The sequence below is a fragment of the Mus caroli genome, unplaced genomic scaffold, assembly GCF_978045245.1.
Source record: "Mus caroli unplaced genomic scaffold, Mus_caroli_1 scaffold_4, whole genome shotgun sequence".
In the NCBI taxonomy this organism is placed as follows: Eukaryota; Metazoa; Chordata; class Mammalia; order Rodentia; family Muridae; genus Mus; species Mus caroli.
Genome location: NW_028227259.1, coordinates 45,664,135 through 45,684,180, shown reverse-complemented (window position 1 = coordinate 45,684,180; position 20,046 = coordinate 45,664,135). Strand labels below are relative to the sequence as shown.

Genomic DNA, 20,046 nt, shown 5'->3' with positions numbered 1-20,046 from the left:
TGCTTCAAGAAAAAGTTATTATAGTGGCAGCTTTCCCCCCCGACCATCCTATTTGCTAGCCTGTTTTATCTTCTGTATTATTTTGTGTTTGAACTGAACTGACTTTTTACCTATACAGAGGGCTCTAAAGGGGCCTGGTGGCAAGGGTCCCACTTAGTCAGTGTCCAGTGCTTAGGTTGTATCCAAAATGTATTCTTTTGCAGCTGACTGTGGTGGCTTATGCTTGTAGTTGCAGGTCTCTGGCGGTTGGTGTCTAGGTCAGCCTGGTTTAAAGGACTGTTGCAAAAAGAAAACAACAACATCAACAATAACCACCACCACCACCACCACCACCAAAGTCCTTTATTCTTTTGTTAAGTGAAAGAGGAGTCTGGCAAGTTAGATGATGTGTTAGCACCAGAAAAGCCAAGACAATGTAAAAAAAAAAAATGTTTGCTATAATTTAAAATAGGTCAGAATCCAGATGAGCATCTTTGGATTTAATAAAGTTTCAAATAAAAAAATTAGTGCCCTGTGCTGAGTACAATCCATGATTTCTTTGGGAGGCTACGGGTGATGGTGGTAATGATGTAGGGGTTACCGTGTTGACTAACCCCATTTAGGGAATTTTGATCATATTATAGAATATGGGAAAATTTATCTTTTACTTCTTAAACATTTTTTTAAAAAGCAAGTTTATCTGTATGGATGTCATGTATGTTTCTGGGCCTCCACTGCATACCTACCACCTTTGGAAGCCAGAAGAAGATGACTGAGCGTCATGAGTTACACATGGTTGTGAGCTACCGTGCTGGGGGTGGGATGTGGGTCTTCTGGTTACACATGGTTGTGAGCTACCGTGCTGGGGGTGGGATGTGGGTCTTCTGGTTACACATGGTTGTGAGCTACCGTGCTGGGGGTGGGATGTGGGTCTTCTGGTTACACATGGTTGTGAGCTACCGTGCTGGGGTGGGATGTGGGTCTTCTGGTTACACATGGTTGTGAGCTACCGTGCTGGGGGTGGGATGTGAGTCTTCTGGTGGAGCAGCCCAGTGCTTCGTTTTTATTTTATTTTTTAATTAGATATTTTCTTTATTTACATTTCAAGTGTTATTGCCTTTCCTAGTTTCCCCTCCAAAAATCCCCTATCCCCTACCCCCTCCCCCTGCTCCCCAACCCACCCACTGCCATTCCCAGGCCTGGCATTCCCCTATACTGGGACATAGAACCTTCACAGGACCTAGCAGCCCAGTGCTCTTAACCATTGAGTCACTTCTCCCAGTCCAAATTTTGCTCTTTGAATCTAGCATTTTTTTGACTATTTATCCATGTGTTTTGGATCATATTCACCCCGTACCCTCACCTCCAACTCATCCTGGACCTCTTTCCATCCCCCTCCCAGCTGGATGACTTGATTTTTGTGCCTGCAACAGCTTCTCCTAAGAGTTTTTAAGGACAATGGCCCTATTCTGTGCAAAAGACAGTGTCTCTTCAGTCCTCTCAAACTCCCAGTGTCTACCGTCATTTTTAAAGTGTTTTCATTTTTATTCATGCTTTCTCTCTCCTCCCTCCCTCCCTCCCTCCCTCTCTCTCTCCCTCTCTCTCTCTCTCTCTCTCTCTCTCTCTCTCTCTCTCTCTCTCTCTCTCTCTCTCTCTCTCTCTCTGTGTTCCACATGTTTAGGTCCCTGTAGAGTCACATAAACATAGGATCCCCTAGAATGGTACTTAGTCAGGGAGTTGTGAGCTACCCAATATGGTAATTGGAAACCAAACTCAGGTTCTCTGAAAGCACAACCAAGTTCCCTAAACCTCTTATAGTCTCCCTGCTCCCTCTTCTGTGATACCCCTGAGCCTTGGTGGGAGGCATGGTATAGATGACTTGAAAATCTAGACTTTTATTTTCCAATACCTATTATTCTCTATGGAAGCCTATATGCTTACAACAAGCACAAATCTATACTGTGATGGATTACTGTTCAAACTTTCTAACAAAAAAACTAATAACTCTTCCTTTCACTTATCCCAGAATCCTGTGTTGGCTTCATGATGGAATTTCACCTTTATGCTAAGGGAACCAGGCCTCAGCTTGCTCAGTCTGTGTCTCTTCCTTGTTCCTCCTCTACACGGAGCACTAAAGAACCCACGGGGTGTGCAGAGAACCAGGAGAAAGTGACAATCGGGTGTTAGCACTGTGATCTAAAGCACGACCACTAGACCTGTTTAGCAGCAGGAGTAACCTCAGTTTTAAAGGTTTACTTCTATGTCAGCTTGCATGGGCTTGTGTATGCCATTGGCCCAGTTCCCCTGAGCTCCAGGCAGTTTCTAGCTGCCCAACATGGGAACCACAGTGGAGTCCCCTGAGGAACTTAAGTGCTCTCAAGGTCTGCACTCTCTAGCAACCCTTGACTTTCTCATTTTTGGAGTAAAGGATTAGGTCAGATGAGGTAACACTTCAGGGCTACTGCGAGGTATCTAAGGTGTGTGAGGGCTAGGTGAAGGAAGGAGCGTGGATACAAAGGGGCTTCCAGGCTGAAAATACTGAGGAATCCTGCATAGGTAGCTCCTGGAGTGGCTCTGACCCACACACTACACTGTGAAGTGGCTTGTGTTTTCTTAAGACATTGATTGATGCCTCTGACAAACTACAGTCTCACCTGACAGTGCGAAGGGTGCGAATTGTAGAATAAGATTTCACAGCTATGCCAATAACTTAATAGTTTATTAGTCAGTCAACAATATTACAAATATTTAAAAATTACTTAATATAAATAGTTGGCAGCAAACTATTCCATTACAGAGTTAAATTACCAGTACAACAGACAGACTGGAGATTTAGACACCTGGAAGATAACAATAAAATAAACTAAATTATTTAACAAAAATTTTAAGCTGAAGGCGTTTTACCTAGTGTCCATAAAAGCATGGGTTCTCTTTTTATTTAGAAAAAAATAAAAAACGGCTTTAACACCCCATTAGGAATATAAAATAAAATCAACTGAAAATATTAATTTGCATATCAAAGAACCATTTATAGTTACAATCCAAACACTCCATAAACCACTTGTGCGATTCTATACAGAAACTGGGAATTAGAAACTAGTTGCTTTAATATTACAAAGATTTCAGCTCCAAAAATAATTCAACATAAAATAAACTTTAGCAATTAGTGTCATAAAATTATATATTTTCACATAAAAATACAAAATAATATTAATGACAAGAATATGAAAAATTATTCCAAGTATTTTACTACTATTAAAATAAAATAAAACCCAAAAAAACAAAATAGAAATATGCATGAAAAAAGTCTCTCCTTTTGTTAGCAAAACACTATCCAAAATAACTACAATCATTTACATCAGTACAAAGATTTCTGGGTTTAAAAAATAGTTGCAATGACAAAAGGGGCATCTTTTCTGACAGTAAAAAATGACACTGTGGATAAAGTCTGCAAAATATGCAATGAAAAAAATAAATTTGCATTAAAAAGGTTTACACTGTATCTTTATACAAACATTAGAAACAGTATTGCACATCACAACACAGAATCGAGGTTAGTCAGCCTTCCAAAATGTGTTATATTCAAGTTTTGTGGCATCTTTGAGGAGAGGCTCGTGCAGCCAGATGCAACAGGGATAAAATATCAAGTGTTTTCCATACACAAATATATAAATGCTAAATGTTTCCTTCTTAACAAAAAGTGTGGATTTTTAAAGTACTTTTTCCTCCACAGTCATTCATACTTTTGGGCAGCAATATGAACATTTAGGGAACACAAATGAAGAAGCTTTGAAAATACAAAAATACAATCAAAATTAATAATTTTCTACAAAAATAGTAAAATAAATATGATCTGTAAATTAAAAAACTCAAATACAGTGTTTAACAGTTAGAAAATAAAAATGTAGTACATAAAAGGAAAAATAATCCCCAAACAAACAGAAAACAAAACAAATCAGAGGTAGGGGAGAGGCAGGGAGGGACACAGTATTAGACCAATGAGCTTTGTCCTAACAGGAACGAAGGTGACACAAACCAGCATTTCTGTCACATTCACCCTGGTAGGAGAAGGTGTTTCTCTTTCATTTCCCTTCATTTTAACTATTTACTTCCGTTTAAGAAGGGAAAATAATTTTCGGCATCTCCAATTATTTTATTATATAATTTATTTTAGAGTTCATTATTTAATACATGAAAAGGCTCTTCAATTTTAAACATTAAGCAGAAATTATGAAAATAAAGTTTAAAAATCTGCGAAATTAAATATCTAAATAATTAACATTGCAAAACTACTGATTTCTTTTCTAAATTCCAAAAATTGAGGTATAGCAAAGGAGATGTCATCAGTGAAAAAAAGTATGCCATAAAATAGCTGACTGCTGGAAAAAATCACTCACAGAGATATAAAAATAGTGCACAACAAATGTCAAAATGGATCAAGGGCTGGCAGGGCGAGGGTGAAAAGAATGCTCCAGAAACTCTGGAGGGCCACGGGGAGGAACAGGTTGGGATACGGACAAATAAATTAGTAAAGAGCTCCTCTGAAAACAGCATCAATGTCAAACACTAAAAACTTGAGCCACAACCACAATAAAACAGCAGAGTTAGACATGAACCACGCATTTTTACAGTACAAAAAAGCATACCATCGACAACCAATGTTGAGATCTGCACTTTGCTCATGTGAAAGATTGTCCCAAGGGTTTGCTGCACGGGCCATACCCTTGCAATTTTCTCTCTTTAGAGTCAAAAATCTTAGTTCTGCATTTAAAAAAATAAACAACAACAACAACAAAAAAACAACATTTACCATGTGGGGTGCTTTGCTTAGACTGCAGGGTAACTCCTACATTATTAACACAGCGGCTAGCTGCTGTTAGGATGCTCTAAAGAGGAAAACCACCACGAACGAACCATGTTCTAGGTCAGAACCGTGCATGTTTCCACGCAACTCCCTCAATAAAGAAAAAAGAAAAAATGCAAGCAAAGTCATTACTGAAATTCCTTCATCAAAGTTTTAAAAAAGCAATTCTTAACCATTAAGAATAACAATGCTCCATGCAACAGTGACCCCAGTTTAGACAGAAGACCCCATAGACATAGGTCAAACATGTAAGCAAATTTAAGCCAGATTTCACCATTGTCTTAAAGGTAAATTTTATGCAACTAGCCATCTATTATATTTTCCCATCTCCATTTTGACTTCACTAAAGTTCTGTGTTCTTCTATAAAATCCTCTTTTAAAGTATGGTCTTTTCATGGGTCTCACATTCGGTGACTGGTTAGCAGTGTGCTGGCCATCTTTGGTTTTTAAAGGATGTCTTAACCATGAACTATCAAAGGGGCTAAAATCAACTTTCTTTAAAATTCCTGTGTTTTTCTTTTATTCAATCTTTTATCTATACTATATCACTGCACATGAATTAGAACCGCACATCACAAAATTGCACAGGGATTACAAATATTACATCCAGTCTGCATAAAATCGAATTCCACTACTGACCAGATCACAAAATGGCTGCACTCTCTAATCTAAAACTAATTTGCGTATTGTACACAGGTAGGACAACATTTTTAACTTGAAGTCACAATAATGCATGCAAGTTTGCTTTTTTTGTAAAGAAACAAATTTTCTAATTTGTTCATGCTACCTAGATTCAAGAGAGCTTTTTGAACATCTGCAATACCTCACCTCATTAGTTAATGTCCGAGTGCATGCATATGGTGGACACAGGTAAGTAAACATGCATTGTTTCACATTCTAAACTATGGCAGTTCCGGCCATATTGTGCTGCCTGCATTTCCTCCGCAATGCAGTGTGTCTCTAACGTTTTCAATCCCGTATTAATAGGTGACATTTACACATAACACCTATATAGCAGCAAAGCTAATACAGCTTGTGATTAAAAATGTTTAAAAATAGCTAATAAATCAGATTATCTTGAGGTATTATTTCTTGCAAGTCAAAATGGAGAGCAACAAAATCAACCCTAATTTTTAGTTTATGTACACACTGAAAACAGCAACAATAAAAATAAGCATTTGTAGCAGACATATTCCATCTTCACTATTATTTTGCTACCTTTGGTAAAGTACTGGGGCAGATCTTGAAGTTAAAAATCCCATGTTAAGAAATAAGTGCACGCTTCACCCACTATATAGCAGCAGACTGTGTTGCCCCTACGCAAAACATTCTCATATCTAATTTTAACTTTACATATAAAAATAACTTGGAGAAAATACAAAAAAACATTTTATTTTAACATGAAAATATCACAAAAATTAGTAAGCCTGAGATGTAGGGTTTTGGTGAAAACAAGAGGCTTGTAGTGTTTTGGCTGCTGATAACGATGCATGTATCGAGAGCTGGGTGAGCAGCAGGAGAACGCACTTATTTCTTCTGCACGTCAGTGTCTTCAGCACAGTAAGCCACATGCACCCTTTCCTTCCTTCTTACACGGAGGCCAGCTGGCTATACTTAGTTCCAGCGGAAGTGGATCTGACGTGGGCGATCAGCACCTTCCTTCACCAATGGCTTATGGAACTCGCGTCCTGCACGAGAGTGGATATTTGCCCAACAAAACTCACAGTAATACTGCAGGCAGGTGACATTGGCACAGAAAAAGGGGGCAAATTTCCCACCACAGCGCGCACCCTGGCACTCGTCACACATCTGGTCATCTAGCACATATGGCTTCACCTCCACCTAGGAACAGACAAGGAAAAAAAGAAAACCTCTGTGGAGTCTGCTTCAGAAATAAAGACTGCAGTGACTTTAAATGTTTATAGTGCTCTAGAGAAAGAAGAGACAATAGACAGTGTCTTGTGGAAACAGTTTCCCCGAGAACAAGGCAAACACAAGCCAGTTTGCCTCTGTGCTGATTACATGGTGTGTCAGTTTTCATGTTTATAACTGGCTGTGAGCTTGAGTGGTTACACACTCATTCATTTACTTCAACAGGTTTCCTTCAGGGGTCACTAAGTGCTATTTTACTATATTTTCCAAAGAGAAAAGTCACTTTAAAGATTTAAGACACTTGTCTCACTTTTGTAACATCTTTGAAACACCTGTATAGTAGCATTAATATTTTCAAATTGTGAGCAAAATTCATAGGGGATTATCAGATCATTATGAAAGACTCATTTCTTCTCATATTTTTCCTTTATTCTAGGATCATCTGTAAGCTGGTGAAACGCAACAGCCTAGGACTGCAGCAGCCTCTCCACTGTAGGTTATAGCTGCACCTTGCTTGCAATAACTGCTGCAAACAAGCCAGAACTGTGGCTAATGCTATTCAGGGCACGCCCAGCCTTCTTTATAGACTCTTAAGAAATAAAGCCTCATGGGGAAAGACTGACTCAGCAAATGTCTGCTTTGAGTTGGCTCTAGACATCAGTCTCTCTTGACCTTCTTCCACATCTTCAAACCGAGGAGGATAGACCGGTCTTTGGGGATCAGAGGGTTAAATTCCACATGGAAGAGGACAGTTCTGGGATTGCCCTGGAAAGCAGTGTCAGGTGCTCTCAGCTGCAGCAGCCTCACTGTCTTGGAACTTTAGGAACGAACCTCCGAGGCTGTTGTCTCTGGCTGACTGATGGTGTCAGTATTTTAGAATAGTCATGTACAATTCACAGATTTTAGCGTGAAACAGGTACATAAATTAGTGGCTTGCTCTCCTCTTTTAAATGGTAACCAGTGTTCAATTATTCAGTAGGACAGCCTTTCAGCTGTCATTCTCAAAGCTGTTACTTTGATGACCCAATCTATGTTACTAATGGACTAATGTTTCCACTTTTGGGTTAAATGACTTACAGAAATATATACATATGTCTAAATTTTAGTTTTTATATAGCTCTTAACTAGCACTTTCCATGGATCAATTTCTCTAAGCACCTGTGGACACCTGAAGTCCTTAACCCAAAGACTAACTTGCAGTCCTTCCCATGTTGTAAGTTTGAAAAAGGAGCAGAGAGAGGGCTGTTTGGCTGAGATTATGGCAGACATGTGGCTTGGTCCTAAGCACTTTTGTCTTGGTCACAAGCTTGTATAAATTGCCTCCACATCTAAGCAGGTAGTTGGGACTTACTGGCTGATAAAAATTTTTGACATGGTTTTAGAATCACATCTATACTTTCATGTAATGCCTTTAAAGTTCACCAGGAATTTATATTTCAGAGATATAACACTAGGAGACAAAGGGAGCTAAAAGTGTTTGGGCCATATTATTAACTCCTTATGGTGAAAGCATCTACTAAGTAATAAGTAAGGCACAGATGACTTCCTGGTGTGTCACTTACACGTTTATCAATGTCACCGTGCTGAAGCTGAACAAATCGAGCACTGATGGCAGCAATGTAGCTCTGCTGATTGGAGAAAGCGACTCGCCCAGCACCTTTTGGGTATTTGAGTTCTGGATCTGTATCAATTCCTGCGTAACACACACCACCATACAGCCGGTCCATGATCATAGCAAGTTCCACTTCAAAAGGAAAGACATTCACATTAAAGGTGAGAAGACAGTAAATCAACAACTGCAAACCAAGAGAAGGCTAACGCAAAGCAGCTGCTAGGAGAGAGCCTGGAAACCAGAGCTTTGCACATGCCAACAGGTGCTCTATCACTGAGATATATTCTTAACCTTAACAATCAAACCAAAGAACCATCCTCCAAAGCACTTGCTCACTGCAAAGCTAGACTCATTACCACCGTCGTATGCACTGTCTTATACTCTGGTGCAGAAGCAGTGGCGTGCTCTTTGTCTGCATATCTGTGTTACTCACTTTCTTTCTAGAAGGGCTCGGCTTTGCCTCCTCTCCCCTCTGCAGTGCAGCTTTTCCCTCACACTCATTTCTACCTGCATGGTCTCTTTTTCCTTAAGAACAACCCTCTTCTACAAGAAAATCCTGTCCTCTCTGACAGGCCACACAGGTTGGAGGGACACACAGCATGGTGATGGAGGCCAGACTAGCTCAATCATTCTGGTGACCAGATCTGTAGCCAGAGTGTGCTCATGTCTGTACAATCTTAATGATCAGAGTAGCACCCTAAGACTCCACTTTAATTGTTCTCGTTAGGATCAACTTTCCCTCTGGATAAGTCCAGTGCTCAATCTTCCGGCTGGCAGTCCTGAGTATAGCTAACCTATTCCCTTGTCTGGAAATACTTCTCCATTCTGCTGATAACTCACACTTCACTGATAACTTCTTAGTCTCACTTTTCTTTTTTTTTTTTTTTTTTACATATAAAACTATTTTTTTTATTACATCTTTTCCTCAATTACAACACTTTTCAATATCAGACACCTTAGGGCTCCATCTTTGTTCCTTTGTCTACACTCCAGTTTTGGGGTCTCCATTCTATATGCACTTAAATACTACCTGTGTTTGTACCTTTAAACTCCCGAATTTGTACAAATTGTGGAATTTGAGTTCCACACTCATAAAAGCAACTGTCTCCCAGACAACTTCTTGTAATCTCACAACACACAGCACAATAAAAAGGACCAGCATAAACACAATCTTCCTCTATTTCATGAAACATGTTCCAATGAGGTTTTGTTGACTCAATTGTCAAAGAGACAGAAAGGATCAAGTCCCTGAGTCAAGATCTCTGACTTATCATTTTTATCTCCACTATACAGATAATCCCACGGAGCTGCTTTTTAGAACACAGTGAGAATCCAATCTGCTCACTTCCATCAGTCATTTCTGCTTAAAAGCTAGTATTATCATGTTTCCTTTGGTTTACAGAAACAAGCTTATCTGCTTGTCTTTGATCCCTCCTCTCCCATTTATTTCCAAACCACTAGAAATAATTATTTTTTTAAAACATTATACTAGACACCACATGGTTTAACTGAAATTTCTACTTCAGACTTCTGAATGGGGCCATGAACTTCTATTGAGAACCCAGACACCATCTCCTTTACCATGCCCTCCTTTGCCGTTTCTCACAGCTATGTACAAGGTAAGCAGCCACCTCGCATCGCAGCTTCTGACTAAAGCTGGGATTCAGCCTTCTATTTTCTGCCTAAGTCCTCAAGTATCTGTTCACCTGGTTCTTCACTGCCTTGCAAGGGGCCCTTACCCATATTTACTAAAAGCCTATTTTCCCTCATAACTGATCAGGTCATGTGAGCTTTCAAAGATCTCTATCATCATGGCTCTCTTTTGCTTAAAAACTCCTCTTGTTCTGGGGATAAATATCAATTAGTCCATTAGATTTGCGTGATCTAACTTTTATTGGTATTTCTAATACATCTTTGTATCTCCCCTATCATTCTGTGCATTCCCAGGTCAGCCACTTTGCTTTATACAGTCCCTCTATGAATATACTCTGCTCTGCACTAAAGACTTCCAGACACGCTGTTTGAAGGGTTTGGAACATTTGCTTGCAACACACTCCTCACAGTGGTCCTACTGTCCAAACTCTATACAATCTTTTTGATAAGCTCATATCTTTTAGATATCACATCATACCATATTCTAAACATGAACATATATAAGCATATGTATATATTTATACATATTTATACATATATATGTATACACACAAACACACACACATACACACACATATATATGTATATATACCCACACACATACATGTATACTTCTATTCCCAATTGTCATTCTTTGCAGCAGCTATCAAATCCTTTAAGCATTTACATGTGTGAATAGATAATTCGTATTTCACTGACTTGAAGAGTCTGCTTTCAGAGGTAGACATCACTAGTCTTTCAGATGGTGTGATACTATATAGAATGCATATACAGTAAATTTACACATCTATAATTATATCCTGCTGCATATCCTTTAAATTTTTGGTTCCTGGTTACTGAGAAACAGACCTTTATAATTCATTCATCTAAAATACTAATTTAGTTAATAACTCAAATGCAGAAAAAGACATACTTCCATAGATTCCAAAGTCAAGAAAATGAGAATCCAAATATTTTTGATTTAGAGATTCTACTTACCAGCCCTTAGTGGCCTAGGAACACCTCCAACAAAAATTGTTTTTCGGGGATCCAAAGGCTGAGAACCATCCATGACGAAATCACTATCACTTAAATTCCAAGGACGGATTTGAACCTATGGAGAAAATTACATTTGGTCTTACTCCTTTTACTGTTTAATTTTTTAAAACGCGGTCTTATATTTTTAAACAGTAATTTTAAAATACCATTTTGAAAACCTGCCTTTATAGGGCATGGTTCATGTGGTGTTTACTTACAGGTTTGTCTTTGATAGTAGGGCTGGAAACACACAAGTAGAGCTTTCCATCTTCTTCAATGCAAGCGTCAATGAGTGCCTGGACTGAGCTCTCTTCTTGAAAGAGGAGGAATGCATAGCCTGGAATAACCGTGAAAAATTTAAGTACTGTTAAAAATAAATAAAGCCCATGAAATAGGGTTGAATCATTCTGTCTTCCACAGGAGAACACAATATCCTATGGAACATACACAGACGTGGGATGTGAGTGAAGAAGAGAAAGAGAAAGAGGGAGAAAGACTGATGGCAGCCCTGACAAGGTCCTATGGCACTCAGTGTACAGTACCACAGTCCAGTCCAGTGAAACAATCCCTCTGGTTCCATGATACAGTGGTGACTATGAGGTCAAGATATACTCAGAACTTGTAGCTCTGATGCGGTACAAAAGAACAGCATTTGATAAAAGTATTTCATTTCATTAAAAAACTTCAAGTTATTAAACGTATCTGTACCAGAGAGACTTCCATAGATAAGAGTATGCAAGATTAAAACTACACTCAAGACATATATAATTAGAGGGAAAACTATAAATATTCTTAAAAACAAAGACTAGTTTTCTTTAGAAAGTTAATTTTGATATAAACTAAGCTTCAAAGGAAATTTTCTATAAATATTCTATATATAATAACAAGCCTCTAGACCAATATACTTAAATAACAGTTTAAAGTAAAAATTTTAAAATTTTGTGATGTTTAATAGTTTAGTATTATTTAGTTTTAAAATACTCTAAATTTTATATTTTAAGTTTTTAATATTTTGCTATTAGGAAAGATATAGCCATCATCATAATTAAATGGAATATCAAGTAGTTGTAATTTTCATTTCTCTGAATGCTAAACTGTCAAATGCTTTTAAAATGATTTATTGGCCAGTTGTACTTTTATTTGTAGAAATAAATCTACTTCTTCAGTTCCTAAGTCCATTTTTGGTTGGGTCACGTGGTTTCTTTCTTGCTTGTCTGTTACTTTGAGTTCTCTCTATAGTCTAGATATTAATCCATGTCACATGTATAGTTGTGAAGATTTTTCTCCCATCCAGTAGGCTGTGTCTTTGACTCTTTCCTTCACTGTATAGCCTTTTCATTTCATTAGGGTGGGGTCTATTTCCAGGCACCTAGAGTCCGCCTGAGGCATTCATATATTCCTTCCACGTGCCCCTGCCTTCCAGTGTTTTACTACTTCTTCTTTTGGGGGTTTACGTTTTTATAAAGCCAGAAGTTTAAAACCATTATTTGACAGCAAGTTAAAAATACCAACCAGTTACTTCCCCAGTGCTGTGTCATACTATCACCTGAATACTTGCGTATGCCTGGTAATATTTAGAATACTTAAATAGTTTTATTTGTATAAAACATAAATGAATCATTTCATGTGCATCTTGAGTCCTAGCATTGAAAATACTTTTTAGTAGTTTGAATCCACATTACTTATAAAATGATGCTTTAGGCAGAGAAATATTCAAACATATATTCATTTGAATTAGAATTGGGAACAAAGCACCCATGGAATTAGTTACAGAGACAAAGTATGGAGCTGAAATGAAAGGATGCACCATCTAGAGACTGCCATATCCGGGGATCCATCCCATAATCAGCCTCCAAATGCTGACACCATTGCATACACCAGCAAGATTTTGCTGAAAGGACCCAGATATAGCTGTCTCTTGTGAGACTATGCCGGGGCCTAGCAAACACAGAAGTGGATGCTCACAGTCAGCTATTGGACAGATCACGAGGCCCCCAGTGGAGGAGCTAGAGAAAGTACCCAAGGAGCTGAAGGGGTCTGCAACCCTATAGGTGGAACAACAATATGAACTAACCAGTACCCCCCCCAAGTTCATGTCTCTAGCTGCATATGTATCAGAAGATGGCCTAGTCGGACATCAGTGGAAAGAGAGGCCCATTGGTCTTGCAAACTTTATATGCCCCAGTACAGGGGAAAGCCAGGGTCAAGAAGTGGGAGTGGGTGGGTGGGGGAGCGGGAGGGGGAGGGTATGGGGGACTTTTGGCATAGCATTGGAAATGTAAATGAAGAAAATACCTAATTAAAATAAAATAAAATTATGGGAAACTGTCAATCTTCTGACTCTTGAATGGCTGCAAGTAAAACTGGAATAGTTTTTAGACTTACTCTGCCTCGCTCAACTCAGGCTAATCATCTCTACAAAGTGTTAACTTTTTAAAACGTTCATTTTACTTATCATTTGGGTCTATGTGGATTCAGAGAACACCTTTCAGGAGTCCGTCTCGCCTTCTATCGTTACGTGGGATCTAGGGTAGATAGAACTCAGGCTTGTGTGGCCAGAGCCTTTCCTGGATAAGCCATCCTCCAGGTCCATACGTCACTACTAGCATTTATATAAGGTACTTAGTCATTTCTAAAAGTGAGCCCCAAGTAGTTGAGATTATTTCTTTTGCTCTCATTCAACCTAGCAAATATTATTAATACACCTCTTACCTTTTGGTGGAAAATAGGATTTACTTTCTGCTTTGTGGGGCCAATCCACTACCAAAGGTCCAAATCTTCGGAAGCTGGCAGTGATCTCATCTTAGGAGAGTACAGAATGTGCATCACAAATTAGTCCCAATCATTCATTCCAAGAAACTCCATGTTTCTAAGTACTTGGAAAATTTAATTGTCTAAAGTGTCAAATAGCTTTAGATTAAGTATAATACCAACAGAAAATATATCTAATGCTCTTATTAAAGAATTATATAAAATTTAGCCATTTTTAAGCAGCACAATAGCTAATGTATTCAATGTGAATCCTAATATTTCATAGTTCACCGGAATATTAATGGATTCTTAGTATACGCAATCATAAGTAGCATTAGACTGAAACGTCATTATTATCAAGTTAACTAAAACAGCTATTGGTGTTCACAAGTAAAACCATGTTTTTGTTGGGATAAGGTGTACTAAAAACAAGACTAGCTGTACTTTGAGTTACTAAAACAAGACTAGCTGTTATGTCAGTAAAACACACAAGGTTAGCACAAGCCAGATAGTTTCAATGACATTCAATACCATATGGTCAATTTCAATGATCTTCTCTAATATATGTTAGAATATGCAGAATACATTTGCAGATGTATAAACTATACTGAAAATTATCTCCAAATTTAGAAATATCTTCTATGTAGGCTATTAATGAATCAGTAGATTTTTCCATAACATTACAAAAATAGTTTAAATAACTTTTAACTTTTACCTTAAGTTACTTTTCTTTATTGTATATTTTTACACATTTGCTATCATTTGCATAATACTAATTTCCTATTTTAGGTTGTTTCTACTTTATTAGATTTTATACTGTGTTTCTGTATCTTTAAGTAAACTGATAGGACTAGAACATGTTTGTCCTTTATAAAAATGTTCACAGTAACATTCATTACATATATATGGTAAAAACTTACTAGACCTTAAAAGTACTTGTTCAATTACCTTCATATTTCAACAGCTCAAAACTACATTTTACTCTGGTGGTTTTTGGGTTTTTTTGTCTGTTTTTAAAGCAGGATAAACTTACCTTCATCAATATCCGGAGGAAGCCCACCAACAAAAACTTTTCGAGAGAAGCGTTCAATTCGTTCTCCATTTTGATGAGCTGAATAACATGTTGGTGAATTTAAAACACCAACTTGATCACTGTGACCATCATCCAACAAGCTATCATCTATTGGAAATAGGGAAGAGCGACCTAAAATATAAGAACAAATATAAACTGAATCTCATATTAAAAAAAATGATAAAACATACTGATAAAGTCAAACATACTGATGTCAAACAAAGGGTTAGGCACTAAGATGAGACTGGCATAAAAATGAATGGAGATACAGACAGTGCAGAGAGAAGTGATCTCAGCATGACTCAGAAGTAAAGCCACTGAGCTGTGTGTGGAAGTGGTTCTGGAGCAGATACTTGCCTAGCACAGATGAGGCCCCAGCAACAAAAGGGAGTCACATGATAATAACTACAGCACGTAAGAAACAACAGATCTACTAGTTCATTTCAGATTTGTATGGACTGCAGCAAGAAGTTAATGTATAAGAAACACTTAGGTCTGAATGTACAACAGAATTCTTTAGAAATTGGTGGTAAAAAGGAAACTGCATTATGTCAAATAGGTAAGAGGACATTTCAAAAGAAACCAAGAAAGCAAGATGTTACATTAAGCTGCAAACTGTACTTGTCTATAGTCTTGAAGTTATCACCCATGACAATCATGACTGTGTAGAGGGGACTCATGCACATGTGGAAAGCATAGAACAGTGTCTTAGGATTCTAGTTCCTATCTGAGCCCACTTCACAGGGCATGTCTAGTTCAATCTTGTGAAATAATGCTGATGTTAGATGTCCTGTATGCTCACACAAAATAACAGGACCTGATAAAATATAGTGCCTTCATCCTCAAGAAATACACACACACACACACACACACACACACACACACACACACACACACACACGAGGTAAGATCTATACATGTAACGATGACACACATCTATAGGAAAGCCTCAAAATGCTGGAAAGGAAGTAGAGCAGAGGAGAGGAGTAGTGCACTGAATACCGAGGGAAGTTCTTGACGCTTCAAGGGTACTAGGTAGCACCTGGCTGAGACATTCAAAGCCAGAATAAAAGAAAGCTCTTTGAAGAAAAGAGAATGTACCCTTAAAAGAATATGTTTAACTCAGTAGGCGGGGGAAAGACAACACAACAAAACAAATGAGCAAACAACCAGCACTCCCAATCAACTGCCTGCGATCAGGAGCCCCCCCCCAAAACACACACACACACACACATACACACACACACACACATACACACACACAAACACACACACATACACACACACACACACACACACGTAACTCTCTATGACGGAAGACAAATAAACTGCTGAGATTTAGGGAGGATCCAAACTACAAAGAAGGTGGGAAGCCAAGGATGGGAAATGAATGAGAAACAACAGTGGAAAGGAAAGAGACAAAGTCACACTTTGGCTGAATATAAAAGAGTAAATGTCAAATACAGGCGCAAGGAAGACTTGTGTTAAGCCACACAAAAAGCTTCTAGTGCTGAGAACAAATGCACAGTAGAAAGTGGGATCAGATTACAGAAAGGAGAGTGATCTTTTCAAGAAAACAGATTTCCAAGGGGGAAAAAAAGTGCACTATAACTGATGACAATTCCAGAGAGCTGTGAGAAAGCATGGAGGCATGGAAGTTTTACCATGGAAAGAAGAAGGGAGAGGAAGCAAGCAGAGCAGCACTAGGACAGCAGCATCAACGAAACAGCAGGAGGGAAGAAGGAAAAAGAACCATCAAGCAAATGAGTGATAATTTCAAGAAATGAAAAGAAGTGTTTGAGGTTATCTGCATATTTGATGGCAGGGTGCCACATGCAGGGATATGTGTATTGTACATGTTTAGTCCAATGCAGATATCAAAGGAAGCCTAGTCTTCAGAAATGTATTGCAGAAGGAGCAAAGTTAACGACTGTTCTTTGAAGATTAAATGAAGGATATATTTTTAGGACAAAGAGACAAGTATACATTCTATATAACATGCGCCATAATCTAGAAATACTTAAATAAAATACCATTAACATGTTACCATTTTGAAATGTGTGACCCATGGTGATGTGATATAAATAAAGAAAATTAGGAACATGGCATCCTGTGGAGAACTGGCTGGGGAAGGAGGGATGAGCTACATACCTGTGACCATGAGCAAGCCAGTCTAAAATGGAGTCCCCAGGGAAAATGCCACGCCATGCTAAAGATTCCACAAAGCTGACTGAATGAGTGTAGAAAGTGGGAGTAGCCTCTGTGAACCCCTCAGCTAATACTATTCATCAGACAACATCTGAGGCCTACAGCAGACATCTCTCATGTTGCTGTAACACGCCTACTGACACAGCAACAGCACCAGTCTACTATGGAAAACTAGTTTTTTCTGGTCAAGAAGATAGAATCTCTGGCTTGTGCAGAAACCTAACTCTCCAAGTGATCTAAAACATAGCCAAGTTAATCTAGTTGTGCCAGTCAATCACCTGACCAAAGTCCACCCTCAGAAGGTAGGTTTACTAGAATCCAAGATAAAGAGATTGGTGGAATAACCACCCTTTAATGAGATAATGCACCTTTCCTTCCCAGAACCCTTGCCCTCTAGCACAGCCCTTAAGGGATGTCATCAAGTTTGGCTGGGTCTGTGCACCAGCCTCAGAGAGGTGTAACTGCTTTGTTTTCCTTCCTTCTCCAGTGCTCACCAGACCCTACGGATGCCTTGTCTGGTGCCTCAGGTTTCCTTACTCTCTCTAAAACTTCTCCCCACTAAGTGCTTATTCACGGTGTACTTGTCGCTATGCTGTGTTAACTAAAGGTTTCCTCCTCTCCTCTGCTGCTCTTCCTCTGGGCAGCCGCTGAAATTAGGGATTGGCCTCTTGGAGGGTTCTCTTTTAAACCCTAATGAAATTGTCCTTTGAATAAACTTGGGTTTTGCTTGACTTTCAATTTTTTCTTGCCTTTTAATTCTTTAATCTGCAAAGAAAACAAACCTCCTCCTGCATGGTCTCCCTACCTGATTATTACCACCAGCTTACTTGACTTTCTTTAGTTCTGTGACTACAAAAGCCAAATAAAGTCTTCCTTCCACACTGGAACTATCAGTGGACGCGATTTCAAGTAGTGTTCCTGGGCTGTGGCCATTCATATTTGATTTCCAAATAAACTATCTCTTCTTCCTTTTTAGGTGAGAATTGTGTTCCTTGCTGATACTATATAGACATACATGTACTTACATGTATACATTTACATATATACATACACATATATACATATATATGTGTTAGATATAAGTGTGTAAAATTTATAGGATACAACAACAGAAGAAAGATCCTACAGGAAATAGGCATTACTTAACAGATAATATCAATTGAAATTAAATTTCAATTGTTCTGAAAGACACCCATTCTGAGTAACTATTAATTTAAATTTCTAAATTTCCTTTGTTTTCAGAAATAAGGGTCAATAAGAAATAAATGTTTATATTTTCTTTGAGATTAATAGAAAAAATCCTTCAACTTTAAATTATAGGTCAAATATCTTGTCTCTAAAACACTTGGGCCAGGAAGAGTTCTTGTTTTGCTATTTCTTAGAATTTAGATTTTCAGATTAGAGGTATTCAACCCATCCTTCCTTCCTTCCACTCTTCATCCTTCCTTCCCTTCCTTCCTTTTTTCTTTTGATAAAAGCAACACCATCAATATCTATTAAAATTTATATTAATTGTGCATTAATTAGTTGCCCAACTTATCTTATTTAATTGAATAAATCTGCATTTTAAAGAAAGAAAGATGAGTAGGGAAAACAACTGCTTAGATTTAGGGAAATTAAAATGACTAATCCAAATGCTGGATTGAATTTAGACATACTAATAGTGCTAATATTTTGACCACAATTTCATTTTCTAGTATTTTTATGCAAGCTTAACAGACAATAAATACAATTAACAAGTCTAAATGACATCACAAATATTTAGAATCTAAAGAGGAATAAGAGGTAACCAAAAGCAACTTAAGATTTTTATGAACTACAACATGATACATATACTTACACAACAAACACACTACAACAACACTAACAGTCAATCAGTAACTGTGTACTGTGCTTACTGTAACCATCCACACATTGTGTGATCCCTTAACCAAAGTTCAGTTGAACAGGATGAAGCACAATGGCTAAGAACATTTCCCATACCACTCACACACATCACAATCTTCATTCTAGAAAACAGTGATTGCTGTATTTCAAAAAGTCAAAAAGAAAAAAACAAAACAAACAAACAAAAAACCAAACTCAATGAAGCTTAATACTCATTTGAAAGAGGAAGTAACAGAATGTATAGATCATTAATTTAAAAACTAAGTATATGTAAAGATACTCCAAGTTTATCATTTTAGTCATTAGGAAAATCTAGCTGGAGGCACAATGATATTGATATTATGGTTCCTTTTGGCAATCATCAATAAAAATAAACAATTGATAGAATCTATAATCAGTAATTTGGATACTTTTAGCAGGAAACTCTTAAGTCTCCTTGCAACAATTCTAATTCAGGTTACACATTTCAAACTGCTATTAAAAAAAGATTAGAAAAATACGTGGATTTTGTTGTTGTTTTTATATATAAAATACAATAGCATCACTGAATTCTGAGCTCGGCTGTCTCCCCTGCCCCATCTTATGCACCTCTGTGGATGGGGGGGGGGGGCAGCACTTATGTCAGAGAAGCTGAAGCTGATGCTTTGCTAACATACTCAGATACTGTTGCACTTGAGATTTTTAAGATTTTGAACTTATTCTGGAATTTCAGAACAAACATTTCTCAACATGATAATGTGGGGGTACAGGGAGAAAATATTTGCATAAGTTAATCATTTTATAGGTTGATTCTAAGCAGGATTCTTCAGTTTTATGAATTATTTCATAATTTTATTTATAGAATAGTATTATAACATTTTAAAACTATGAAAACACATATGTTTAAATTTAAAGGGGATCTGAATAGTCATCCTATTTCCTAGGATGAAAGAAGCTGTAAATAGCCACCAGTGTGAGTGACGCAAGGATTTCTTTTCTAATTATCAAGACAGTAAAGGTAGGTTCAGGACTGGTTTCTCTTGAGTACCACCAGTTTAAACAAGCAGTCACTTATCTGGTACTTTCCTCCTCAGAACGGAAAGAGCTACTACTTAATGTACAATTCTTTGAAGATATTTTGCCCCAATAATA

At 37.8% G+C, this 20,046-nt stretch overlaps 1 protein-coding gene across 10 annotated transcripts in view; it reads right to left on the bottom strand.

Annotated features, from left to right (window-relative positions):
* Positions 1-2,684: 2,684 nt before the first annotated feature.
* The window catches only part of Cpeb2 (cytoplasmic polyadenylation element binding protein 2), a 56,753-nt gene continuing 39,391 nt past the window's right edge, over positions 2,685-20,046 (bottom strand). For 9 of the 10 annotated variants that reach the window (XM_029478125.2, XM_021162087.3, XM_029478128.2 and 6 more), the window contains 6 exons: positions 14,782-14,952; positions 13,710-13,799; positions 11,216-11,334; positions 10,959-11,073; positions 8,278-8,459; positions 2,685-6,685 (listed from right to left, as the gene is read on the bottom strand). In XM_029478125.2, coding sequence (XP_029333985.1) covers positions 6,458-6,685; positions 8,278-8,459; positions 10,959-11,073; positions 11,216-11,334; positions 13,710-13,799; positions 14,782-14,952 — 905 coding nt within the window. In that variant the 3' untranslated portion in view covers positions 2,685-6,457. The remainder of the gene's footprint in view (positions 6,686-8,277; positions 8,460-10,958; positions 11,074-11,215; positions 11,335-13,709; positions 13,800-14,781; positions 14,953-20,046) is intronic. The other variant, XM_085836664.1, reaches the window with a different exon arrangement.